At 47.4% G+C, this 25822-nt stretch overlaps 1 protein-coding gene across 3 annotated transcripts in view; it reads left to right on the forward strand.

The window, feature by feature from the left end:
* Positions 1 to 2917: 2917 nt before the first annotated feature.
* GALNT16 (polypeptide N-acetylgalactosaminyltransferase 16) overlaps positions 2918 to 25822 on the forward strand; it is a 75198-nt gene continuing 52293 nt past the window's right edge. The window contains exon 1 of one of the 3 annotated variants that reach the window (XM_061380293.1): positions 2918 to 3359. In XM_061380293.1, the coding sequence (XP_061236277.1) occupies positions 3156 to 3359 (204 nt within the window). In that variant the 5' untranslated portion in view covers positions 2918 to 3155. Of the gene's footprint in view, positions 3360 to 3400; positions 3526 to 25822 lie in introns of those variants that run through there. The other 2 variants (XM_061380292.1, XM_061380294.1) reach the window with 2 other exon arrangements.

The following is a 25822-nucleotide window of genomic DNA, read 5'->3' on the forward strand; positions in this document are numbered from 1 at the left end:
TGGAAGAGAAGAGAGTAAAAGCAACTTTCTCCTATGAGAAAGACTCCTTGAACTTGAGCTTGTCCTTCCTACATCAGAGCTGACTTCTGTTTGGGGCTCTGCTGAGGCCTACAGAGTTCTGCGCTTGTTTCTGACACGTACCCATAGGCCATCCCTTGAAAGGGACTTGGGGTCTTCAAATGAACGGATTAAATGATCTCAGCTGTATTGTTCTTGTAATTAAAGAATTATGTTACTGAAGGAAAGCAGTGATTCTGCACAGGAGGGTTCCTATCACTTGTGTAAGTTGTCAGCAGCCCACATTACCCAGGTAGTACAAGTAACCTCAATTTTGGTGGGTTTTTTTCCTGTGCTGTTTTCTGAACTGCTGGCAGTCCTCTGGGAATAACAGGATGTGATGGGGACAGAACAGCAAAAAGGGCTTTGGCAGTATGTTTTGCAGGCATAAGAAAGTGCTACTGAGAGCTTGGGAGCCTCTTCCCTAGGACCATGAGCTCATTAATGACAGAGCACCCACCAGCATTCAGTCAGCTTTCAAAGCTCCAATGCAAGGTGCTTCCAGAAATAAGGGACTGCTCTGCCATGGACAGTGCAGTCCTGTACAGCTCCCTGCACGTGTGCAGGTCAAGTGCCAACATAACGCCACCTCTCTGCTGACACATTCCCCTGGGCAGTGACTGCAGCTCTGAAGCACAGTGGGACCAGATCACTGCTGCCAGTGCTTTGCACCCACTTAGCTTTGGGGCTGATGGCTGCTCCAGGCAAGTGGAGGCTTGAGGTCAGCCCAAAGAGTGTGAGCCTGTATTGTAGTGGCGGCAAATGCTGGGATTTACTAGCAGATGGCAAACGTTAGACTGCACTTGCATAACTGGAGTGGTGATGTTGTGAAAATAGAGGGCTCCTCCAGCCCTTGTCCTGCATAGGGAATAAAGTGTGAGCTGTCTTTGGCCCGAAGGTGGTGTCTGCTGGGGAAAGGGAAAAGTCCCTTTTGCTCTACCTGGCAAAGCTGAGGAGATGGGTTTCTGCTGAGCTGCTGATGCTGGGATCACTTTGCAGGGAACTTCTCAGCTGTTAGAGACTTGTCTGAAGCTGAGATACTTGTGGGGTTAACATCACTACCAGAATGATTGAAAGTGGTAAAGTGTGGTGTAGGGAGGCAATGGTGACAGCATGGCAGCTTCTAGAGTGCGTTAGCAGGAGGGCAGCCAAGGAAGAAAATAAATGTCTGTGGTAGAAAGCAGAGTACTTGAGAAGGCAGGAGAAGGTGATCTTTTCAGTTCAAGTGTTGGGGCAGAGTGTTTTCTCCTGTTTCTCCCACATTTCTCCATCACTGAGTGATTTGCTTTTCTGTAGTGAATTTCACAGAATGGTGAGAAACGACTAAGAAGGAATCAAGCAAAGTCTGTTATGATCTGCACAATGGTGAAAGAGAAGGCAGTGTATGGGGCTGGCTCTGCTGTCACAGGGACTTGGACGTATCCTTCTCCTATCTCCTTCCCTTTTCTGAATCCTGCACACCGCTCCTCTGCCTCTCTTCATGTCCTTCTGCAACCCAAGCAGCTGCTGCATCCAAACCCACATAGGAGAACAGCTGCCTTTTCTTTTGTACGACTGTGAAAGAGACAGAGAACAGTGGGAGCTCAGCTTCCCCAGGTCACTCATACCAGCGGGCCAGACATGGACTGGGGAACCTTGGGTTAATTATGTTTTTGTTGACCACTTATAGGACTCTGGTTTTGCCTTTAATGTCTCCAACTTCCCCTTGCTGCTGGCTGTGATCAGATGGCCTGGGAAGCTGCAGGTGGTTGATGAGTTATTGGGGAAGATACCTCGGAGGATGTAAGATGCTTTGTAACACCTTTCTGTGTTGGGAGTGTAGTGTGCTGTGCAGGGAGGCTGGTGTGGAGCCACGATGCAGTCCTGGGAGGTGGTGGTCCTAGCAATAGCTCTCTGTCCCAGGCGCTAGCACAGTACAAGTCTGACAAAGTATTGTGCTATGCTTCATAAAGAAGCAGTGTGCAGGCAATCCTGGAAGGGCAATTTAGCAGGGCAAGTTGTAGTTACATTTAGAGGGATTTGGTCAGGAAAGGAAAAAAAGAAAAGAAGAGAAAGTAATTTAGGAGCCCTGCTCCCATTTTCTGTGCAGTAATTCAAATCCTCTCAGCCCCTGCTCAGGTGCCTTGGGGGCACTCACATTTTCTAAGTGCGTGTCTTTGCTGGTAGTTTTCTTGGTACCTCCTCCTGCTCCCTCTAACCCTTAAGCCCTAGTTGCACAGCAGCTGTACTGTGCCTGAATGTGACTTGGTTTCACGAGCTGGATGGTCTGCTCCCCAAGGTGCCCCCAGGGCTGGATTAAATGAGCTTTTTAACAGTGCAGCGTTGGCAATGCCCTGTAATGTGGAATTGTATCATCCTTGTCCCTCCACTGCTTCCTTTCCTGCAGGGCTCCAAAGGCCTTGTGGGTGTAGCACTCACCCAGACACCCAGCCCTTGGGCCCATGTGTAATTCTGGATGGTTGTATGTCCATTGTCAGCCCAAGAGCCTTCCTTCTGTGAACCACTACGGCTTCAGACTGAGAAGCTTCTCCATCTCTATGGAGTGGGCATCTAGATCCCGTATACTATGGGGTGCACGTGTGTTCGCTGGTCACCAGCCTCGTGGCACAGAGTACTCCGTGGCGGGGGCCACCGAGCGCAGGGCCCTGGGCTATCGGTACGGGAGGGTACCTCGCAGTGTCACCGCGCCCCAGCAGCTGCCTCGTGGGACTGAGCCGTGTCACTCGCGGGCCGCCGGAGTACCACGTTTGTTTCCCAGAGCTGCGCCGCTCCAGCTGTAGCGCAGAGCGCATCCTCAAAGGCGCCGGAGCCGGCCGGCGGGCAGCGCGCAGCCCCGGCTCCCATTGCCGGCCGGGGGCTCCCCCGCCGGCCAGGCCGGGAGGAGGAGGCGGAGGCGGCGGCGCGGAGTCCTCCGCCCCCTGCGGCGGAGCGGGGGGGCGAGGCGTTAGGACCAGGCGGCGGCGGCGGCGGCTGGGCGGTGCGGGGCCGGAGCGGTGCGGGGGGAGCCGTTCCGCCGCCTCTCGCCTCTCCCGTCGTTCCTCCCGCAGCCGCCGCTGCCCGTCGAGGCAGCGCTCCCAGGCTCCCCCGGGCCGCTCGGCATGAGGAGGATCAGGGCCAATGCCATCGCCATCCTGACCGTCGCATGGATCCTGGGCACTTTCTACTACTTATGGCAGGACAACAAGCCCCGCTCGGTGGCCGCCGGCAGGTCCGCCGGCAGCGGTAGCGGCAGCGCCCGCGGCGGGCAGAGGGCGGCCGGCAGGCTGGAGCTCCGCCGGGAGGAGAGGACCATCCCCCTCATCGTGAGTGAGCCGCGGCCGCACAGCATCCCGCCCTGCAGCGGCGGGGAGCGGGCAGGGCTTCGGGCTGCTCTGCCTTTGTGGCAGCACCCGTGCTTGTCACCATGGCAGCCGCGACAAGCGGGGAAGCAGGGTGGGCAAACCCCCGGGGAGGCGAGCAGCGTCGTGGGTAAAGTATCTGCGAGTTGTCTCCTGTCCGCCGGCTCGCCGGACTCTGCTGCTCCGGCTGCGTGGCTGGCCTTGGCCGGGAAAAAGGGAGGGTGAAAACGGCTGGAAGGGTTTTGGTTCGCGTTCAAGAGGCACGTACTTTATATATATGGATGTGTAGTGTATATGTGTGTGTGATCGCAGGTTTTCCCGTCAGACCAGATCAGAGCCGTGATCTCTTGCAAGCCCTTCCCCGGCAGCTGGTCTCTGGGCATCGGACAAGGGATGCAGGCAGCATCACACACACACACTGTGAAGCTGGCACCAGCCTCTGCCTTGGCTCCCACTGCTTTGCTGCCAAACGGGGACCGAGGCACAGCTTGCAAGCTGGGTCAGTTTTAAGCCAGAGACAGCAGCCTGTGAGTGGGGCTCAGGCCAGGTTTTGGGCAAGGTGGGAGATGGGGGGAGCCCCTGGGGCTCCTTAACCCAAAGAGTGCTAGTGATGACCTGATGTGCTACTTCAGATTTTCATTGAAAGCCCCACTGCCTGCCCTCACTGCGTGTCTGTGGACTCAGTAGGGTGACAAAATTGAGCTCCTGACTTCAGGATGATGAACCTTACAGCTCTGTCCGTGAAGGTTTGTCCTCCTCAAGCCTGTGTAACGGCAGTGGTAAAGCTCTCCCAACTCTAGGCAATAGCTTCATAAGAATAAACAAGCCCTTGGAGCAAGTGCCTCAGCAATACCATTCCCAGGAGTGATCCAGCTGAAGCAGTTCGGGAACCGCACTGTGTGTCACTCTTTGGCTGCAAATCCATTTATCAGCTGGTTACGCACACATGGAAGTGAACAAAAGCAGCAACAGCCTGGTTGGGGTTGGAGCAGGGGCCAGGTTCCGGGGCTCTCTGCTTCCTCCTTGAGCAGCACTGGGGGGTTTTGGCCTGTGTCTCTCTTTTCTCCACCTGTAAAGTGGGGTGGCAGGTAGGGGGGTGGGTTTGTGAAGCCTCATGCATGTCTGGGAGATGCTGGGAGAGCATCCCTAGCCCTTGGGATGCAGGGTGGAAACCCTTCAGCAGCGACCCTTGGCCATGTCTTGGAGCTGCCAGAACTCAAAAGTCAAAACCGAAGCTTTTGGGCAGAGCAAGGCTGTTATTTGCTGCTGCTCATTAGGGCCGGGGGGCTGTCAGCAGCTGTGGCTGTTCTACTGGGAGTCCCTCTACAGAGCAGGGCTATGGAAACGAGCACAGTGCCTCCCAGCCGAGGGGCTCTGTGTGGGTGCTGTTACTGCCATAGCCCTTTGGGTGTGCTGGGAAATGTTTTTGAACTGGCTGGGGCTGAGTTGAACAAACGGAGGATTTGGAGCACTGCTGACTGTTGGATTCCGCCTTAGCAGCGGGGGCAGCTGCCCCTGAGCCCCTGGTTTCTTATGCGTGCTTGAACATGCTGCTCTGGCAGTTTTATTTCTCCGTTCCCCTGCTTATCCCATCTTTTGTTTTCTTTTTTTTTTTTACGGCATTTATTTTGCTCCCTCTCAGAGGGCTTGTGAGGCTACATGAATCCATATCGTCTGCTAAGTGTATTAAAACCCTCGGGAGGAGGATGCTGTGGCAGTGCCGCACGTTGTTATGTTGCCGCTGTTGGCGGGAGGCGGTATGTGCTCATGGCTAGCCACAAAGCCTCTCATTACAAGCTATAGTGCAGTGTGACAGCCGCTCCAAAGCTGGTCCTGCTTTCAGAACAGTGTTAAGCACCCCAGCTCTGCTCCACACCTGTGGGGAAATATATTCATCCTTTGCCTCTTCTGTCCCTCTGTCACTGGAGTATGCCAGCCCTCCTTCCCCTTAAGTCTTGGCCTGCCTGGCAGGCAGTGGCTGGGACGAAGGAGGAACCTCTCTCCTCATGCACCTGACAGTGGGGCACGGTGGAAGTATCACATCCTGATCTGCCACAAGCTGTTTTCATGGAGAAGGGAAATGGGCCGGGCGGGGGGGGCTGTTCTGGTGTTTGGGCTTCCTCTCGTGCATGCAGAGTGGTTTCCTAAGGGTTTTGTGGGTTGCCATAAGACACAAGCTGGTAAAATGCAATGCATGTGCTGTTGTAGCTGTGCAGTGGCACGGCTGTTGGAGAGCCTGGAGGGCTTCACTGCAATGGAAGGTAAATACTGAGCTGTCCCAGCACGACCTCTGCTTGTGCTGCTGGATGGAAGCAGGGAAGTGACTGCAGGCGGGTAGGGGGCAGGAATGTTGGCAGGGTTTGCGGAAATCACCCCTTTTGGGGATGGTACCTGGCTGGGGTCTGAGCAGTTGGTCTTGTGAGCCGAGTTGACCGTGTGAGCCTGTGGGGCTATAGCTGTGCAAGCATCCTCAGCACGCATCCTTCTCCAGTTCCTGGGTGCACAGCGTGCGGGCTGAGGCACTGCCCACTGCCCTCTCCCAGCTAGCACGGGAAATGTGCTGTTTCCACTGCCCTGCTGGAGAAATGTAGAGCAGCAGCTGTCCCTTTGCAGTGCAGAGCCCGCAACCCTGAGTTCATTCCCCGCAAAGTTGGATTGCTTGACTTAATATATAATGGCAGTCTTGTGTAAGAGGAGGCGTGCCTATGCTCCGCCTGCTTCTCGTGTCCTCGGCCTCCTGCAGAGCCACGGAGACAAGCTGCCCATTTTGATCCAGCTTTTGGTTTCTTCTGCTCTACATGAGTGATGGTGTTGGAGTTCAGGTTTGGGCTCATCTGCAAAACAGGGTGACTCATGTGACTTATGGGTCTCTGGAAAATATTTTCTCAGTTTTTGAAAGTTGGCTGCTTTTCTGTCTGGGAAAAAGAAAAAATCCTGTCTTTTGGGTGAGTCCAAGAGTTCTGCTCTTGTGTCTGTGCTGGGACACTTCAAATCCTGGGCAAATGATGGTGAATTACGTGGCTTCTAAAACTTGAATCGCTTGCTGGCCTTGTGGGCTTCTCCACTATCCTCTCCCAGTGCAAAGAACAAAAATAATCCCTGGTACGAACTACACTCAATTGTGAGTCTCAGTCTGAAACTGGTTTCCTGTTGTTGACCTCATGTTTATTAGCACAACTTTAGGCTTATGATCCGAATTCTGGAGTGAGCAAGGGAAGTCTTTGACTATTAAAGTTGGGACAGAAGGGCTATCAGAGATCCATGTTCCAGAAATAGCTTGTGCATTAATAGTAATTCTCCAGATCTCTGCTTTATATCCAGAAATCTTGACATGTGCTCTCTGCAGCAGTCTCTCCCCAAATGGGTCCTATAGATGCCTGAAATAAACGTGGAGAAACTGATAAAGGGCATGGCTGACTACGTGGCACACTGAGCCCCTGCGTGCTTTCCCTTCCACCTGGGGTGGAAGCGCGAGTGAGTACCACACTCCTAGGAATGCATTTTTCCTCTGGATCACAGCATGGTTTAGTTTCAATTAGGAGGAGGATCCCCGGACCCTCTAATAGCTGGTTTGTAAACTGAGTGTTTCTGGAGGGTGGACTTCTTCCCTGCCCCTCCCAGGCAGCAGGTTGCCTCCTGCTCCTTGGAAATTTCCTGGAGGCAGAAGCTGTGCAACACGTCTTTTGGAAGGACATCGGCATCATTGGCGTGATTTCCACACTGCATACAGGCACTTAATCATTCATCACATGCTGCTTGTCTGCTTTAGCATGGTGCAGACATGGGCAGAGCCCAGGACTCCTGCCTCTGAATATTGCATGACCAGATTTTCCTCTCGTCCTTTCCTAGCAGGAAAGCAGCAATGTGGCTGGAAGTTGGTGATAGAAGAGTATCATCAGTTAAATGCTCTGAATCATGTTAGGCTGGTGCCCAGTTGCTCTTTGGAGCAAGTATGCTGTTTCTTATCTTTGTCCTGCCAACTTGTGTGACCTGTGTAGCTCCTCTGTGACCCTGTTTGGCAGCTGAGAGACCTTGTATTGTAAGACTGGCTCAGCTCTCCTGGCTCCTCTCTACCATGTGCTCAGCTGTATAAAATGAGCACAGGGGAGATGAGATCAAGGTGTTCTTTTCCCTCATAGCAGAGGGTTTCCAAATGCTCTGCAAACACTGCTGAACTGAGAGTCACCTGCCTGTGGTGAGACAGTGAGTGGGAGAATCCTCTGGGATGTGCCGCTGATAACTGAAAGTGTCTGTAGGCATCGAGCACGTTGGTGAGGAAAGATGTCAGTCGTTTGTTTCTCACTCTTGTTTAGCCACAAGCTAGGCAGTGGCTGGGGTTTCCCTGCTTCTCTGGGTAGCCAAATTGTCAAGTTTACCCACACTTGTACTTGCCACTGTGTAAGACTACCTTCTTCAGACCCTGGTAAACTTGGCCAAATAGTGCATGCTGATGCATTTGTTTTCTGTTGCGTTTGGCTGTGGGTACCGGAATCCCATGGAGCAGGTGAGGCTGATGTTCACTGTTCATTTGTGAATTATTTTATTCCCATTCCTTCACCACATTCCCTCTGTGTGCAGCTTTCAGGGATGCTCTTTTCATCACAAGTGGGATAAGCTGCTTATCAATAAGTGATACCACTTTTCAGGGACTCGTATCCCACAGGGCTCCTGTATGTGTGCCTGCAAGAGGCAGGTCTTGCAGGCTCAGAGATCCTAAATAATAATAACAAGAGGGGTAAGAGCACTAATTCCTTACACTGGCATATTGTCAAGTTTGTGAAGTACAGGTTTGATTTCATGGTCTGCTCTGCTGTGGAGAGTGAAGGCCTAATATTTAATGAGATGCCACAGCTCACTTCAGCAGCCTTCTTACTGTTTAATTCTTACGAGGTTGCTCACTCTAGTGTCTCCTGCCTTTTGGGGCAAAGATCAGGAACGTGGCTATATGGGTTTCTTTCTGCTCTTATGCTGGGTGGTTGTGTGTTGGGGGGTGAGGACTGGCCCTTAATACTTGAGGGTTTATGGCAGCTGCTCCTGCTGTGACCAGACACCTGCAACACTGATATTGTTGGATCTCTGTGAATCGCTGTTATGGCAGATGAGAGGCCTGTGCCAGCTCCCTGGGAAAGGATGACTTGCTAACTATTTCTCCAGAGGTATTACTGCAGGAGGAAGATTCAGTGGCAGTTTGACAGCTTAATATTTTATTTACACTGTTTATGTTTTAAAAATGTGGGAACCGATGCTGTTTGTTTAAATGGCAGAAAGCTATTTCATATTTAATTTTTACTGGTGGCCCATGTGGTGTATTAAAAAGTAAAACAAAAAAAATGATTAACATCAAATAATGATGTTAATAAAATCCATTTGGCAGCTTTGGCTTTAATTGTTCATCACAGTGACAAGGTAGCTGCAGTGAGGTAGCTGGGGCTTGGGCAGCGTGGTGGTCTGGGCAGCCCGGCGTGGTGTGCGGGGCAGTTCTCCTGAAGATGACTTCTTTGTTTTTACCATTTTGTTCCCACTAAATAAGTGGGTGAAGCAGCTGCACATTGTAGCAAGCTGAAGCATTTTGTCAGTGTGCAGCTGCTTCCCCAGTTAGATTTGGTTTTGTGTGCACAAAACTGCACTAAGATTTCAAGGCTAAAAGTTTAGCAGTGTTTGCAGGAAAGAGAAGCCTTTGACAGACATCTTAGGTCACTGTTTGCTGTGGTTGAAACTTGGCCAGGAGCTTCATCCCAGAGTCAGGAGTCACTTAAAAGGCAAGGGGAGAAGATGTGGTTTTGTTTCAGCAGCAGCGAGCTGGGGCTGCTGTGTTGGAGTGTTGAAAAATGACTTAATTATTCCTAGTAGAAGAACATGCAGCCTAGCACAAAGGCAGTGAAATAAACAAGCAAACCTGCTGGGGATAAAGCACGTGCGTCAGTGGGGAACCCTGGCTCACCTGTGCCATACATCATCTCCCTTCTGCAGGGAAAGCCCCAGGGCAGAGCATGGCTGTGTTGTATCTCTTGCTCTTCCTTGGATCTCCATATGATTGCTAGAATGTTGGTCTTACCCCACTGCATCCCAGTGGCAGTCCCAGGACCACCTTCTCTCTTTCCTGTTTCAGTGTGCTCCTCCAGCCTTATCTGTCAGCACCTATAATAAGGTTGTAGGCTCTTTGGGGCTTGTCATGTTAGTTGTCAGTGCTGTTCTGTCTGTACTGTGCCTAGTGCAGAGACTGTCTTGTGGACGCCCCATTCCTGCCAGTGTTCAAGGCCAAATTGGATGGGGCTTTGAGCAAGCTGGTCTAGTGGGAGGTGTCCCTGCATGTGGTAGGAAGGTTTGGAATTAGATGATTTTAAGGTTCTTTCCAACCCAGACCTTTCTATGAGTCTATGTTGTGCTTTGAGCATATAGGTAATTTCTTGATGTTGGTAGAGCCTGAGCTTTTGATAGATAGTTCATGCTCTCTTTGGAGCTGCTTTCTTTCAGCTATTCAGGGGCATCATCCCTGCAGAGACTCAACCTCTGCAGTGGCAGCGCAGGTCCCGCAGCACTGTTGGTGTCTAAGCCTCCTGCTACTCTGGGATGTGAATGAAGCTGCCACATGGGGCTGCCCCTGGAAAGGGAAGCTGTGTTGGCTGGTCAGATGATGCTTGGTTGGTTGTTCTGCCATGATGGAGCAGTAGGGTTGACTTTACAATTCAGGCTTTAAGGTGTCGTGGTCAGTACTCTGTTATAACATGGACACTGATGACCTTTGGCTGAAGCTGCAGAAAATTATCTACTTTAACCTTCTGTTTTCTTTCTCCTACTTCCCAACTTATCATCTTGTAAGCTGAAATGTGGTACCTAGGAGGAGGCTTTGTTTTAAAGTAGCAGGGAGAGAGAAAGCAACTGTGCTGAAACCTGTATCAGCCCTTTGATGAGCCTGGAAGGGGAAAAAGAAAGGAGTATTTTCCTTGCATTTTTATTTTGGATAAGCTGAATCCTGAAACAGCCATGGCTTGGCTGCAAAAGTGCTCCTGCCCAGTGAAGGTGCCTTCAGAGCTTCCCTGAAAAAGTCTTCCTGCAGGACAAAATTAGAAAACCCTGATGCTTTCCATCTGCTCACATGCTGAGTGCCCTGAATGAAGTATTCAGTGCCAGAGAGTCATGCTCAGTAGTGCCATGCTGTACTTTTGTGCCTTTTGGTATCAAGTATGCAGTAAGAAGCCTAACAAATCAGGAAGTGTGCATAAAAGCTGCGGAAGCAGTGCAGCTCCCTGGGTAACTGGTGAGCTAGTCTCCGAGCATGGGAATGGGCATACAGTGGCAGTGCAAATGGGAGCCACCATATCCACACAGGGAAGTTTAGAAATCTCTGTGCTGCTTATGTAGTTTCCCAAGGTATCAGAGTTAGGAAATGTGACTGTTTCAAGTCTGCTCGCTGCAGGCTCCTTGTGCTCAGTGATGTGATTGTGCTGTATTTCCCAAGTGCTATAATATGCATGTGTGTGTTTGTTTGTTTTCGTTATACCTTTCTGGGAGATTTTTCTGGGGGTCTGGTTGTGTGGTAGGCATTACTAGCTACACCAGGCTGCTGATGGAGTAAGATGTATGTGTTACAGAACCTTCTGAGATGTCTCAATTCGGCTGAAGTACCAGCTTTGTGCCCAAAGATAGGGCACAACCTCTCAAAGGGATCTCTGGGTAGGCTGGTATGGGCAGTGACAAGCAGGTAGAGCATAACCCTGTCCCTAGTACAGGATGTGTTCCCATGTCCCTGCTGGTGCTATGCTTGCTTCTGTAATGTTAAGGCTTTTGGTTTTGCGTTCAGGAACTGCAGAGCTGGTTCCCCCGGCAGTACAAAATGCAGGCTGGGGGGAGCACAGTCGTGTTTCTCCCATTGCTTGGAGTACAATGTGGTGTTTATACCGAGGTTGAGTTCACAGCAGAAGGATGGATGCTTTGCAGTGAGGTAACCCTTTCCAAAAACGTATTGGAGCAAATCTGAGCTAACTTGGAGTCTGTTTGCATCCTCTCTGCATTTGAGTGGTCTAAGTCTGGCTGTGCTGTGCCCTGGAATGCCAGATTGCTACGCTGTGTCTGCTAGCTGGAGTGCTTCCGGTTTGTGCTGGGAAAACTGGACCACAACCCCAGAGAAATCTTGGGAAGGGCTAGGAAATCAATGGTCTTTCAGGATTAGCTGTGTACCCACTGAGTCAGGCAATAATGAGGTCAAATGAGGTCTAGCTTTGGAGAGGCTGCCCAAGCACCTATCAAAACCTCCCTTTGGCTGAGCATGAAAGGGTTTTAAGTCAGTGGTTGGGCTCCTGGCTAGGATCAAGTTCTTGAACAGACACAAATCTCATGCTACAGGTTAGGTGAGCCATGAAGATGTGGCTTTCAGTGAAAGTAAACACTGTCCTTGTAGGGCAGGATGAAGACCGAGTCACATTGCATAGTAGGAAAAATGTGCTGATCTGTTTGCATCCCTCAGCTTACAGCATTATAAAAACGGTTATTAATTGTGAATTATTTATTCATTAATTTTCTTGGGCCCAAAGCCTCATCTTCAGGAAGGATGCGCTGGAGTTGAAGGGAAACACAGTGAGGTTATACAAATGATTGTGCTTGGCAGGGCTAATATGAAAGGTAGGGTATTTCCTGCATTCTTCTTTCTGCTGCCCTTCAGCTGTTAATTGTGCAGCTCTGCCCTTTGTGGTTGGTACCAGTCTGACCTTTGCTGCTCCTTGTACCTGTGAATCACGGGGGATACCTGAGTGCTTCTTGAATTTTTACTTCTATTGAGGTCAGGATTTGCTTTAACTTATAGGTTCAGTATTTTTCTTCCCAAGACAAATTCCCATATCACTGTCCCATATCTGATAGGGGTAAATTGGGATGCATTTTGGTTATTGCCTGTCGATCTGGGCCCTTTGAGAGTCAGCTGGCTGTATGTCTGTATGCTGGGGGAGTGTGTAGCCCAGCTCATAGGTGGATGTGCATCTCTGTAGCTGACTGTATGTGAGGGCTTTGTTTTGTGGCTCTTTAGGGTTAGGAGAAAGAGGTAGGGAGATGTGTTGAATAGCAAACTTTTAGGGGCTGCCCCAAGTGTGCCTGGATTTAGGAGTTGCTTTGCCATCATATTCCAAGCAATTTGCACGTCAAAGTCATGCAGCCATCTCAGTAAGCCTTGCTCCTGGTCCAGCCTCACAAACAGCCTGTGCTGCTGGGTCTCTCCTGATTGTCTGAAGATCCTTTTTTGTAGGAGTGTTTGGGTATCTAAACTGGAGGCTTTTCTGTGCAAGGCAGAAAGTGAACAAAAGACAGCCTCTGGCCTGGGGAGTTTATAACTTCCCTAGGCAAGTAAGATGATGGGTTGTGGGTAGGAAGCATTTTTCCCTCCATTTCCCTGATGTACAGCTGAGATTAAGATCAGTCTCTGCTGAATGGAAGAAAGAGGTGGGGGGAAGGTATGTTCATTACTGAGACCTGCTAACTTTTGGTTATTAACCAGGGAAACCAAGACAGCTTGGGCATTAACTGTGCACCAGCATGAATTCAAAGAATTTGGTACTAGATTCCAACTACTACCTGGAGAAGATTAAAACACAGTTTGTCTCATGGTGGCTGCTGCCGTAACTGACTGTACCTCATTCTTGTTAGGGTTTTACACTTTGCCTTGGTAATTCATTGGGATCACCTCCTCACCCCTTGTAATTTCTGTGTCAGTGATGAGTTGGTCACCTAAACCCACTTGGGCACTTAATGTAACCTGAGGGGGCTGGAACAGCTTGGTGGGAATTAATTTGGCTTGTGGCTGGGGGTATGTGTGGGGACATTCCCCCCTCCCTTAATTTCCCCAAGTGCCAGTAAGGTTTTACTGTGCATTTGTTTCTGCATGTCCATTTGGGGAAAGAAGCAGGATCTGGGGCTAAGCTGCTGGGAGCAAGAGTGAGGAGATGGGTTATAAAAAGCTTCCAAATGATTCCTCTATGTGCAAATGTTAATCATTAAACTTGTTACTGCTTAACAGCATGACTTCTTGCCATGATGAGCTGCCCCTCCAGGCTGAACTGGAATAAACCTCGGGCTGTTTGCTGAGCTCTGGGAGCTGGACTTCAGCCTCTCCCACCTCAGCTCTAAAACTGAATGGTGTTTGAACACACCTTTTGTGGGCTATAGTGGCAATCTGCACAGCAGTGGGGCTCCTTGGGGCTGCTGCTGCTTCTTCAGTCTTAATTCTGCCTTTGGAGAGTTAAACTCTCAATCAGGGTAAAGGGAGGTTCCCCATGTTATGCTGTTTTCAGTGCTGAGTGACATCTGTAACTAATGTCTGAATTGTAGTTCTGTGCTCAGACCAGCAGTAGTTGCTCTTCTGGGGAAAAATAATACACTGTAGGCACTTCGATAATTCTCTCTGCAGAAGAAAGGATGGTCTCACCTGGGAATATACTTCCTCGTGTCTGTAGTGTAGCAAATATTTTTCATCTTGCTACCAAGTTCTTTAAGCAGATAGGTAACAGCAACCTGCATGCTGAAACACTTCCATGCCTGTCTGGGGGCACAAGTTGTATGAGGCAATACCATCCGATCAAGTATATGTCCTTTTTGCCAGAAGTTACTAATAGTCAAATGCAAGCACAAACAGCAGCATCTCCTCTTGTAGAAGCAGAATGTTACAAGGGTGAATTCAGCTGGTTATAGTAATTTACCTCCAAATAAGAACCTGGATGCAGACTTGCTGTTTTTTCTTGAATGTCTCCATACAGCACTAGAGGATCAGGACAGAACAGGTTCTTCAGAATGGCTCTGCACTGTAAGCAGAAATGAGCTTTTTGGGGTTACTTGAGGAGAAAAAATATCCAAGATAGACTGAAGCCCTGATGATCTAGACTAAATACCTTTGCTCCTGAGAAGGGTGAGTGGAAAATCCTCTCCTGGTTGGTAGGGCCACTCATGCTCCCTGTAGGCTGTGCTTCCAGAAGAGTGTTTGCAATTCTTCTGCCAGTTTAGTACCTCCAGTATTACCAAAGCACATGTGAAAAAACCTGCATGGAATGTCTTCCGTGTCATTTAGAGGGAAGCTCAGCTATCTGTTCCCCAGACAGGCACCAAGTCCAGCAAGGAGAAAGGTATTCATGCTGTGCTTTAGTAAGTGTTGACCTAAAAGAACTTGTCATTGTGCACTGCTCAAAAACCTCTTAGTTTAAAAAAATCTTTCTTAGCTTTTAATTAAATTGATTTGGTGCCTTTCTGAGAGTGTGAAGGTGGTCGGCAGTGCTCCCCTTGGTTTGCTGAGCTAGCTCACGTCAACATGGAAGCAGTTTCTTGGAGTTCCCTGCAAATGGGAAAGGCATATAAAGAAGCATGGGGTGCAAGGACTTTTGTCTTTAGTTCATGCTTCTAGTGTAGGGCAAGATGAGTAGCATTAAAATTCATTTAAAATGTTTGCTTGTTTGTTGAAGTGTGGATTCTTAATATTGTCTTTCTTACCTTGTCACTTCAGCTATTTGAGTTTATTAGCAAAGAAGAAGGGCTGTAGTTGGCTGTGATTTTCTGTTGTTTTGGGGGTTTTTTGTTTTTGTTTTTTTATTATTTATTTCCTTTTTACAGATATGGTGATGTTTGCATCAGTGACAGAAAGCGGAGGTGTTAAAATAACTGTATCATCCCAGCAGCCCTCCTGCAGATGCTGCCTGTCTCCTGTAGTAATGGCCCACATTATCTCTTGGAGCCTCTTGTTTGTTTGGGGAGGTGCAGAAACCATCCAATAGCTCTTCCTTCCCTCCATCCCGTTAAATAGGTTGACAATATGATATGCAGGATGCACAGCACTGTGGTTTTAGTTTGTATTGAGACAGATTGAGTGCTCAAGGTCCGAAAACAGAAGGAAATACTATCTAAGGATGCAGGGATTATAGAATAAGATTCAGTGTCACTGGACTGGAGGTGGCTGCTTCTTGCTGCAAAAGGAGCTCCTCCTTTAAAGATATGTGATTTAGGAAGACTGCTGTTAGAGGGGCCTATCTGCTCCTTCAGAGATAGTTTAACAACCTCCCTTCCATTCAGGCAAGGGAAATGCCATTGGCAGAATTCTTCCTTTTACGTCAAATGGCCTGGCTATATGTCATAGCCTAATGATGTTACCACAGAGCAGCGGATAGAGGATGGTTTTCCTTGAATGTTTTCTTTGATGTGTGGGAAAGGGGCTGCTCACATCTGATTCAGCTGCTAGGCAGCCAGATTTCTCTCTGCTGGTCATTAAAAAGAAACTGCTGTTTTATACACCAGAAACTGGGGTACTGGCTGTTGCAGTTATAACAGTTTCTAGGGTCAGATTAGTTAGGATTTAGATACTGCACCAAGCCAAGGATCTAGTTACTAAAGATGTGCAGGCTGAGCATGAGTCTGTATTTCTGTGTTAAACAGATCTGTAGTAGCATCTGCTCTGCCCAATGGTTTTTACAGAACAGTCCAGAGACAGTACAACTGAGACACTTCAATTGGTACTTTTAATAATGAGCTTTTTTTGCATTGACATGTCTGGTGCACTTGACTCTTTAGACACGTGCACCAGTGTCTCTTTAGCACTTAAGCATCTTCTTTTACAGATCAACAGTTTGAGAGAGGCTCGGGAAGGTTAAAGCCTTGATTTATACTGATTGCTCAGGCTCACTGACTTTCTCTTTGAATGTCTTTCCTCCTGGGCATTTGACTGACAACCTCTTCCCTAGAGCTTCAGTGCATGTGCAGATAGTCATGGCTCTTTTGCCGGGGGAAGAAGTGCATTAAGGAAGAGCAAGGTCAATATACACTGCTGATGCACATTGCCATCATGCTTTGCCCCCAGGGATGGCACTTCTGTTTTTGGGGTGTCTTTGGAATGCAGCACTGAGAGTGCTCAGTCTCTGTTTGCAAGTGTGACATATTGCAGTGCTGTAGGCACTTATCATGAGTGACTTGAATGAGGCAAACAGTAATGAGTTCTCCTGGGACGGTTCATTGGCTCCTGCCCAGCAGAAGGAAAAGTGTCTCTGTGGTCTGTGCTTACCTTAGCTATGCAACTGAATTTTATCCTCAAACCAGGTTCCTGGTTTGAACAAAATCCCTCAGGTGAGGTGCATGCCATTTGCACAGGATTCTTTGTTAGAAGAATTCATCATCGGACAAGCTGGAGAGGTGGGTGCATGCAAACCTCATGAGGAGGTTCAACAGGGCCAAGTACAGGGTCCTGCACTTGGGTTGGGCCAGCCCCTGGTATCAACACAGTCTGGGGATGAATCGATTGAGAGTACCCTAGAGGAGAAGGACTTGGGGGTACTGGTGGATGAAAGATTGGGTATGAGCCAGCGATGTGTAATGCAGCACAGAAGGCCAATTGTATATTTGGCTGCATTCAAAGAACCATGGCCAGCAGGTTAAAGGAGGTGATTCTGCCCCTCTACTCTGTTGTAGCAGTTGAGTGTACCTACACCGGTATAGGGCCAAATCCAACTCCATCTCTTTCAGAACGTCAAGGTTGTGATTTTCAGCTGCTTATGTCCTCTGAACGCAAAAGCTCAGTTATTAGTGGTATTACTATAGAGGAGATGAGAGTTTGTCCATGTGTTTAATTAAGAGCTGCCCTTCAGTGAGTGCTCTATTTCAGTTGCTCTCTGCACAATTCTTGTGCTTTTCTTCTGGGACTAAAGTGTAAGCAATCTTCTTTACCACCTTGTCTTCTGTGCTTTCATGTCATGAGTTAGGGATGAAAGTACCTATTCTGCCAAATACGATCTGATGGAAGGTCTCGCCTGGAAGATTTATTCATGAGAGTATGATGTTTTTCAAGTTTAAGTGGGCATTAACTTGGAATTTAAAGGAATATTTCAAAATTAGGGAGGGTGGAACAAGCATTTCTGTCTGTCCTTGTTCTCAAATGTGCAGTGCCTATCAGTCTCAGAAGAGGAACAAACTGTTGTGGAATTGTTAAGAACCTCATGAAAGCAAAGTGCAAGGTCCTGCACCTGAATCAGGGCAATCCCAGGCACAGCTACAGGCTGGGCAGAGAAGAGATTCAGAGCAGCCCTGAGGAGAAGGCCTTGGGGGTGTTGGTTGACAAGAAACTGAACATGAGCCAGCAGTGTGCGCTCGCAACCCAGAAAGCCAACCGTATCCTGGGCTGCATCAAAAGGAGCGTGACCAGCAGGTCGAAGGAGGTGATCCTGCCCCTCTACTCTGCTCTCGTGAGACCTCACCTGGAGTATTGTGTGCAGTTCTGGTGTCCTCAACGTAAAAAGGACATGGATCTGTTGGGACAAGTCCAGAGGAGGGCCATGAGAATGATCAGGGGACTGGAGCACCTCCCATATGAAGACAGGCTGAGAAAGTTGTGGCTGTTCAGCCTGGAGAAGAGAAGGCTGCGTGGAGACCTCATAGCAGCCTTCCAGTATCTGAAGGGGGCCTACAAGGATGCTGGAGATGGACTCTTCATTAGGGACTGTAGTGATAGGACAAGGGGTAACGGGCTAAAACTTAAATGGGGAAGTTCAGGTTAGATATAAGGAGGAACTTCTTTACTGTGAGGGTGGTGAGGCACGGGAACAGGTTGCCCAAGGAAGTTGTGAATGCTCCATCCCTGGCAGTGTTGAAGGCTGGGTTAGACAGAGCCTTGGGTGACATGGTCTAGGATGAAGCATCCCTGGGTGTTGGAACTTTATGATCTTAAGGTCCTTTACAACCCTAACTATTCTATGATTCTGTGCTTGAAGGGTCACTGACTTGTGGGGCTGTGGTGCCTTCTCTGTCCAGGAAAAAAAAGTAACACCCCCTTTTCCTCTCCAACAGTACTGCAACAGAATAGTTTCTGTGCAGTTTTTCAAATGTCTAGCTTGCAGTCTGGGGGCCCAGACATGAATGATTTTAGAATCTGTTGTGTGTCTTAGGACAAGTTACAAACCCTTATAAGAGATTTTAGTTAAAATAGGCAAGAATTTACAGACAATCCATAGCTTACTGGATTTCTCCTTGTAAGATCTCATGTACAGCACTGAGGGTTAATCATTTAATTATTTGATTCAGTTCTTCTCTAGAAAAGTTTATTCCTTAAGATGTGAGTGATGTAAAATTGCCTCACTGGTGCAAAAAAAGCATAAAACCTGGTGTTCAAAGTGGGTATTGCCGGGCAGAGAGCGTTGTTACTGGATTTTAATTATAGCGCAATATTTATCTCAAAAAAAAAAAATAAATAAAAAGGTGCATTCAAACCTTTAGTATCTGATGGAGAATGGAAGCAGTTAATTAAGGTAAATACTTTGGGTTTGAGATTTGTAAGGCCTTTCAGATGAAGGACTTATGTAGAGCTGAAAGTAGGTGTTTTATGAAGCTGTTTCCTGTCTTGCAGTTCTCCCTTTGAGCTGAGAGGGAAAGGGGGTGTTAATCACTTCTCAAGGGCTCTGCAAGACATTGCTGCTGTCATGTGACCATCAGTGATTGTGTCCTTCAAAACATCTGGCTGGGGCCATGCAGCTGTGGTAGCTTGCAGAAAGAAGCAAGAATATCTAAGAGCCTACAGGCACTTATTTTACTGCTCCTCTTGCTCTGTTAAGGCACTAATCTTACTTTGCTCTGCAGATTACTATGCCACTCCTTCAGATTTTGCCAGCTGCTACCAGGCACAGTGCTTGGGAGGTCAAGAATCAGAGGAAAACCCAGTCTTACCAAAACGTCCCTCCATTTGTCTGCAAATGATGTTTGTATTTCCTTGCTCCTGAGTACTGCCTCCCTTTTGGGCTGTGAAAGAGGCAGGGGCTGAGCCAGTACGGCCCTATACCAGAAGGAGACAAGGGCCCTGCTACATCGTGAGAGGCTTGGGGGTAGAGGTGTCATCTTCCAGTAGCAGAACTGAGAAGACAATGAGGGGTGCAAGCTGTATTTGGAAGGAGTGTAGGGGGAAACAGGAGGAATGCAGCCAGGTTGGCCTGCACCAGTCACTCGCTATAGCCCCAGAGGAAAAACATTTTTCCTCTGTTTCCCGCTGATATTTGTACTCAAGGTTGAAGCACTTGCATGGAGGTGATTGGTTTACTGCAAAGAGAATTCTCGTTGTTAACCTGATATTAACCAGGGGCTGTGAGAGGGATGACTGTAACTTGCCTGGTAAGAAGGAAGTGTGCAGTGAAGGGTGACATCATCAGCTAAAAGAAGTTGAGGGAGTTCCTTCCCCTCTTGGTTTAAAACTTGTTGCTTCACACAGGTTAAAACAGTGCTCTGGGAAGAGATTGAAGGAGTGAATGAATGTGTAAGAAAACAGAGGATAGGGATGAATGTTCTACACGTACTTTTCCAGCTTGCTGCTTCCCTCCAAAATTTATTAGTCATTTGGGGTACTAGTTCTGCATATTGCTTTTTATAATCTTAGGAGTCATCTGCTAAAGGCATATCTGATGGATGATGCAGTACTTGTATGAGCTTTCATCTGTTAAGATGCTATCAGGCTAAGGATGGTCATTTACTGGGGAGATGTTGCACTCAGTTCAGTGCTGAGTGGGGGGACTGGGTGTAAAGGTGTTATTTGGACTATCAGCTCTCAATTCGGCTCCAAGGGCTCCAGGAGCAGCCTTGCTGGAAATACCTTTGCAGTTCGAGCCATGGCCCTACATGCTGGCTCCATAATCCAGAGGGTGAATATTAACGTGGAGATAGAAAAGCCTTACAGCCTCTGATTCAGTGCATCTATGTGAAATGGAATGGGGAGAGCTTGCAGAGTGCCAGGCAGGATGGATAAAAAGAGTCAATTTGGAGGGGAAGTATACTGCAATATGGTAAGAATGGACCAACCTTTTTTCCTTGTGCTTCTTCCTCTGCACTTTGGACTGCAGAGAACAGCAGCTCTTCAAACATCCCTGCAGATTTTCCTTACTTTCAGATGAGGAAAGAAAGGAACAATCAATTTTTCTTTAGGAAACCTAAGGTGTGGTTATGTGCAGTTTCTGAACAGAGTTGTCTGGGAGATGTGTGTTTTACTCGTGTGGGTGTATACTGACAGCCTTGAGGTTCATGCTGCAGCCCAGCTATGAGTGCATGCTGTAATGATATTATAATTGTGATAACTTAGGGAGACTTTTTTTTCTTTTTTGTACAGGACATTTTCATCATCTTTGTAATTATTTTCTTATTTTGTTTAAAGTAGTGATTCACATCTAGTGTTTTTCCTGCTGCTGAGGAGTATGAATGAAAATAGCGACAAGCCATTTGACCTGAGCAAAACCATTGGAGGTCAGAGGGATGCCTCCGTGTGTCTACCAAGGGAGCTGACATTCCTACCTAATAAGAGACCAAGCCTGATCAGTTTAGCTGGTGCACTTCTGTCCCTGCCAAGCAAAGGTCCATCTTGGACACCTTTTAAAAGCCCCACAGCTATTCTGCAGAAAGGCTGGTGGCAGGTGTCTCCAGAACACAGCTGCCTCTCTTCCTCTGGGGTTTCTCTTGTCTGGGACATCCCTCAGCAGGACTTGGGAATCCAAGAACCGGGATGAGCCAGGTTACAGTCCCTTCTTGTGTGAGGGTGGGCTTATTGAGGATGGGATGACTCTTGTGTGCATCCTCTGATGAAGTCACCAGGCAGCAGTGACTTGCAGCCTGTACAGCCCTCTTTAGTGGGAGGTGATCTCTGAGCACTGAAGCCAAAGCTCCACCATCTGAAACTAGTGAAGCACTTTCAACTCCATTGATTAAAAGAGCAATAAATGAGCATTTGCTTGTGGTAAAGTGAAGTTGTAGTACCTCAACCCATGAGATTGTTAGATGTTTCCATATTCCCAAGTTGATGTGCCTCCTTGAGATAGGTATCTCTTTTCTCTTGACACCTATCATCATGTTTCAGATCTGGCGCAGTAGGATTTGAGTTGTGTGACACTGGTTAATGTAGAGATATAAATTGCTACTGCATTGCCTTCACCAGGGTGCATAGCCTGTGTCAATTGCTCTCTCCAAGGCAACCATTTCTGAAGCAGTCCATCACACACTACAATTTCTCTTTCGATGAGGAAGGTCACTTACTTTTCTGCAGAGAAACATGATTCCTTCCCTAATCTATAATTAAAGATCAGTGGACTTTTGAAAGATACCTTTCTGATTTCCTTTAATAAAATTATTCATTCTGTGGTTCGGCATGACTGACAGATACATATCATCTCCAGGCCTTTAGCTTTGCTGCACAACCCTCTACTGCTTGCGCTGAAGGACTGTCTGTTCATTTGCAGGAACAGCCCTGGGCAGTTATCCTCTGTGAACCAGCATACAGAAATGGGTAGCATGCAGGCCTAGCAAATCAGGAGGATATGTGTGCAAAAATCACTCCATTTTATGATGTACACACCTGACAAAGGTTTGATGCTGTGAGACAGTTTTTTATTGTTTAACCTAACTGCTGGTTTCTAATGAAAAGTGTGCTGCTAAGATCTTCTATTCCATCTAGTTAAGGCATTGGTTGCTAAAGGGTCAATTACTCTTTTTTAAAAATAAAAGTAAAACCTTCTGGCAAAAGGGTACCTTTCTCCCTGCTTCTGGAAGGATTCTCCCTTGGGTGTTCTTGACTCTGAACATGACCACAGTTAGTGCTATTTGGAGCAGTAAATGTCTGGCAGTCAACTTGTTTCATCTTTTTCAGATTCTTTGGAATAACCTATGAGCGACAGGCTGAATCACAAGCTGCTGACCAACGTATGTTGATATGGAAGGTCTGAAAAACACCCTTATGATACTTGCAGGCTTCTGTAGATCATTACCAGACCCTGGAATTAGGCTCTAGCACTAAAGGAAAAGTTGGATTTACCTTATTTGTTCTTGTCTTGTAAGCTGCTTTTGGCTGAGCTGTTTAGGGGAGAAGCTGAAAGTGGATGCTCATCTGATGCTTGTTCTGAGGAAAGCTAATCACAAGAGCTCCTGAGGAGGCAAGGAGGCACAGTAGCGTGGTACTCAACAGCGTGGGTAGTTAGCAACACCGTGCTGAGTGCAGGCATCAGAAATGGCTTTGGTGAATGAAGTAGGCTGAGTCCCGTAATCACAGTAGGGCATGAGGCAGGAGCTGAACATCTTCTCTCAGTGTCCTGCTCCCAGGCAGCAGGCCCTGTTGCACGTGCAGCACACTGCAAGTGTTGATTTCCTTCTCACATAACTGGGAACTGGCTCTGTTTGCACTGGATAAAAACCTAGCGTTAAAAAAAACCAAAAGCATCAAAACAAACTAAAAATTACTATGGTATTGCTATGGTAACAAATATCTAGAAATGTAGACAGATCTCTGTATCAGCTGCAGGCTTGGGCTTTATAGCCTGTGCCCTGGTGATTGCACATGCAGTCAGAGACAGAAATGGTGCTGTAAAGGGAAGCAACAGTGGGTTTATGACACCATGGGATCTTTCAAATATGACACCTACTGCACCCTCTGCTTGAGGCAGGCTAGGAGCAGTTGGGGTGTGTCTGTCATTGCTTGTTTGCTAGCCATCCAAGCAATGGGAGGTGAGGGGCCAGCACTATTATGGCTGATCAGAAATTGCTGACTAGGGGATTACCACTGGAATATCCTGCTTTTTGAGTTCAAGAACATCTTGGCCTCTCATTGGGTTTTGGGAGGACTTTGACTATTTGTAGAAGGCAAGTTCATTTTGCATATAATGTGTCTTTTGCAGCTTCCAGCAGCATGTTCAATGACAGCTCAGCTTCTTCCCTTGCATGGAGTTTAGTTGTGTATGCAGTGGCTCTGGGTTTTGCTTTGTTTTCACTCTTGTTCTCATTTTCACTCTGTTATGGGCAGTGTTAAAATCAGTGAAGTAGGAGTGGAGGTACCAGCAGCAGAGAGCTTTGCATTTCTGGCCTCAATGGACCAGGTTCTCCCAAAGCCCCTCTAAATGATAGGGTATCTTGGTAACTCTGCCACCTTCCCTTCCAAAAGCATCTTCCCAAAACTGTCAATGCGGGAGTCACGGACAATGCAGAGACAATGTGATCAGCTACTGCCAATTTATTACAAAGCTTTAACTCCTTATATACCATTTCTTACATGCACTTACAGTGATTTGGCATATTACGATTGGATACATGTCTTGAAGACCCTTAGCGACTAACACATAATTGTTTAAGCACAGGTGTGAGAACTTGACCTTGAAAGCTTGCCGACAGTCCACAGTTCTCATAACTCACTGAATTCCAGCTTCTTCTTATCTTGCTTGCTTAAGCTTCCTCAGACCTCTCAAGGCCTTGATGTATCTTTCAGGATTATTCAGAGTTTATGTACCAATTATCCATTCTCCTGTGAGAACACTGTATCCACACAAAACCACAACAGTATTGGGCAATAGGACAGGAGAAAAAAGGTAGGAGCTTCCAGCAGGACAGTTATGGAGGTGTAGGGCACCTTGCTATGACCATGAGGTCTATGAAGACCTTGGCTTCCTGAGAGAAGACCTGTCCTGAGAAGGCATGAATCTGAAGAGGAGAAAAGACCTCAAAATGCTGCCTCTTAAAAGAGGTCTTGTTTCTCTGCAGCCCTCAGAGGGATGATCCTGAAAAGGAAGCTTGTAATGAAGGGCTTTCTGGCTTGCTGCTGCTTTGACTCCCATGGGTACCAACTTGCAGGCTAATTTTTCCTGACTGCCACTTCAGGCTTCAAATCTGTTGAAGCTGCTGAGTGTGAGATATCACTAGAGATTTGATTTGGATGCTTTTGGAATGCTGCTTGTTTCTGTTCTACTTCACATGCGGTTCAGAGAAGCCAGTGAAGAACTCCAAGGGTCTCAGTCTCCTGTCTCAGGGAGCTTGTTGGCATGTAATTATGTGCAGTCCTGCCATTTAAAGCTTGTAGTGGACATGCATGCAGATAGCTTTGCTGTGTGATTGACTCTACAACCTTAAATATTCCTTTTAATACCGGTTTGAGGGGGAAGGGGCAAAAGCTGTATAAGGTGATATATTCATTGGCAGATAGTGAAGAGCCCCTTCATCAGCTCATGTTGCTTTAACATCTGTTAATTAAGGAGAAAGAATTAAAAATGCTGCCCTGGCAGTACTGACTGGATCCTGAGCCATGAATGTTACTCCGTGGGCACGAGAGCTGCTGTGCGTGCTCTGGCTCACACCCTGTGGCTGCAGAGATCTCCCCAGCAGCTGCCTTTGTGCTGGGCAAAAACAAGATTTGAACTGTTAAACCTTTTTCTTTTTTGTTTGTTTGTGTTTTCAGTAGGAGGTGCTGCTCTGCTAAAGACTTTTGCTCTTTAATGGCATTGGGTGTGCTGCTGGTCAGACCAACTGCAGCATGGCAGGGATGGACTACCTGCAGTAGGGTGTGCTGGTGAATACACTGCCTGGGAGCTGTCGGTCCATAGTCCTGTCATGTTCAAACTCATTACAGAGAATACCTGTTACATCCAACCAGCTGCAATATGAAATGCTTATACTGTACATACTCTGTAATGCAGAACTAGAGGCTAATTCCTGTTTCACATTTACCTTTCATTTCATGTAAGGGTAGGCCTCCTGCATCTTGTTCCATCTATAACAGTTCTTTCAAGTTTTTGGGTGGTTGGTTTTCTGTTTTGGGGTGTGTGTTTTGTTTGTTTTGTGATATCTTTGGTGCTGTCTGTCCCCATTCTTGCAACCACAGCTCTGCTTTTAATTTTATGAAATATTTTTAAACCTACTGAGAACAAACCTCTCAACATATTTCCTTTGTTCATGTTTGCTCATCTCTATGTTCCCTTCTGGAGCCAGAGATGCTAAAGCCCAACAAGAGTGAGCCAGAAATGTGAAGAATGTCTCAACATCTTTTTCTGTTTGGGAGAAATGAATTGTGCAACAGACCTGATGTCTCTAACAAGCTGTATTGCATTTAATCTTTATCATGCCACTGCAACCTCCAGCTAGAAATGTATATATTATTTGTCTTCTGGGTAATGAAGGCTTTTTAACAACATATTAGTTAAAATGGTTTCTAAACATATTTTCCAGGGCAAATAGAGATTTGGAAGAAGGAGAAGGTCGGTGTGTTAAACAGTTTGATTTTACCAATAGCTCATAATAAAATCATGAGTGTGAAAAACTGAAAGATAGAGGAAAACTGGGGCCTCAGTGAGTGGTCTCTGTGTGTTTGTTTCTCTCTGTTTATGTTTTTGTTGTGGCTGAAATCCTGTCCTGCTGATGTCACTGGGAATTTTGCCACTGGATTTCACTAGTAATTTCCAGCACATTTAGACTTTTACATTGTGTTCTTCTAAATACAAAGCCTCTGGGCTTCATGCAGCTCTTGGCAGAGAAGACAAAAGCAGATCTCACTGAGCAGAGCTCATCCTCATGAGCAACCCTGTGGTTTTCATGGAGCTGCGACAGGACTGAACGTGTCTAGTTTAGCTTTCATTCATATTTAGGAAGGCTGCTGAAGATCCAGGCAAGATTCTTTGACCATCACAGCACTGGTGTCCTTT

Source organism: Neopsephotus bourkii, unplaced genomic scaffold (genome assembly GCF_033783945.1).
Source record: "Neopsephotus bourkii isolate Nb327-2 ecotype Australia unplaced genomic scaffold, CSIRO-AGI_Nbou_v1 NB_1792, whole genome shotgun sequence".
NCBI lineage: Eukaryota > Metazoa > Chordata > Aves > Psittaciformes > Psittacidae > Neopsephotus > Neopsephotus bourkii.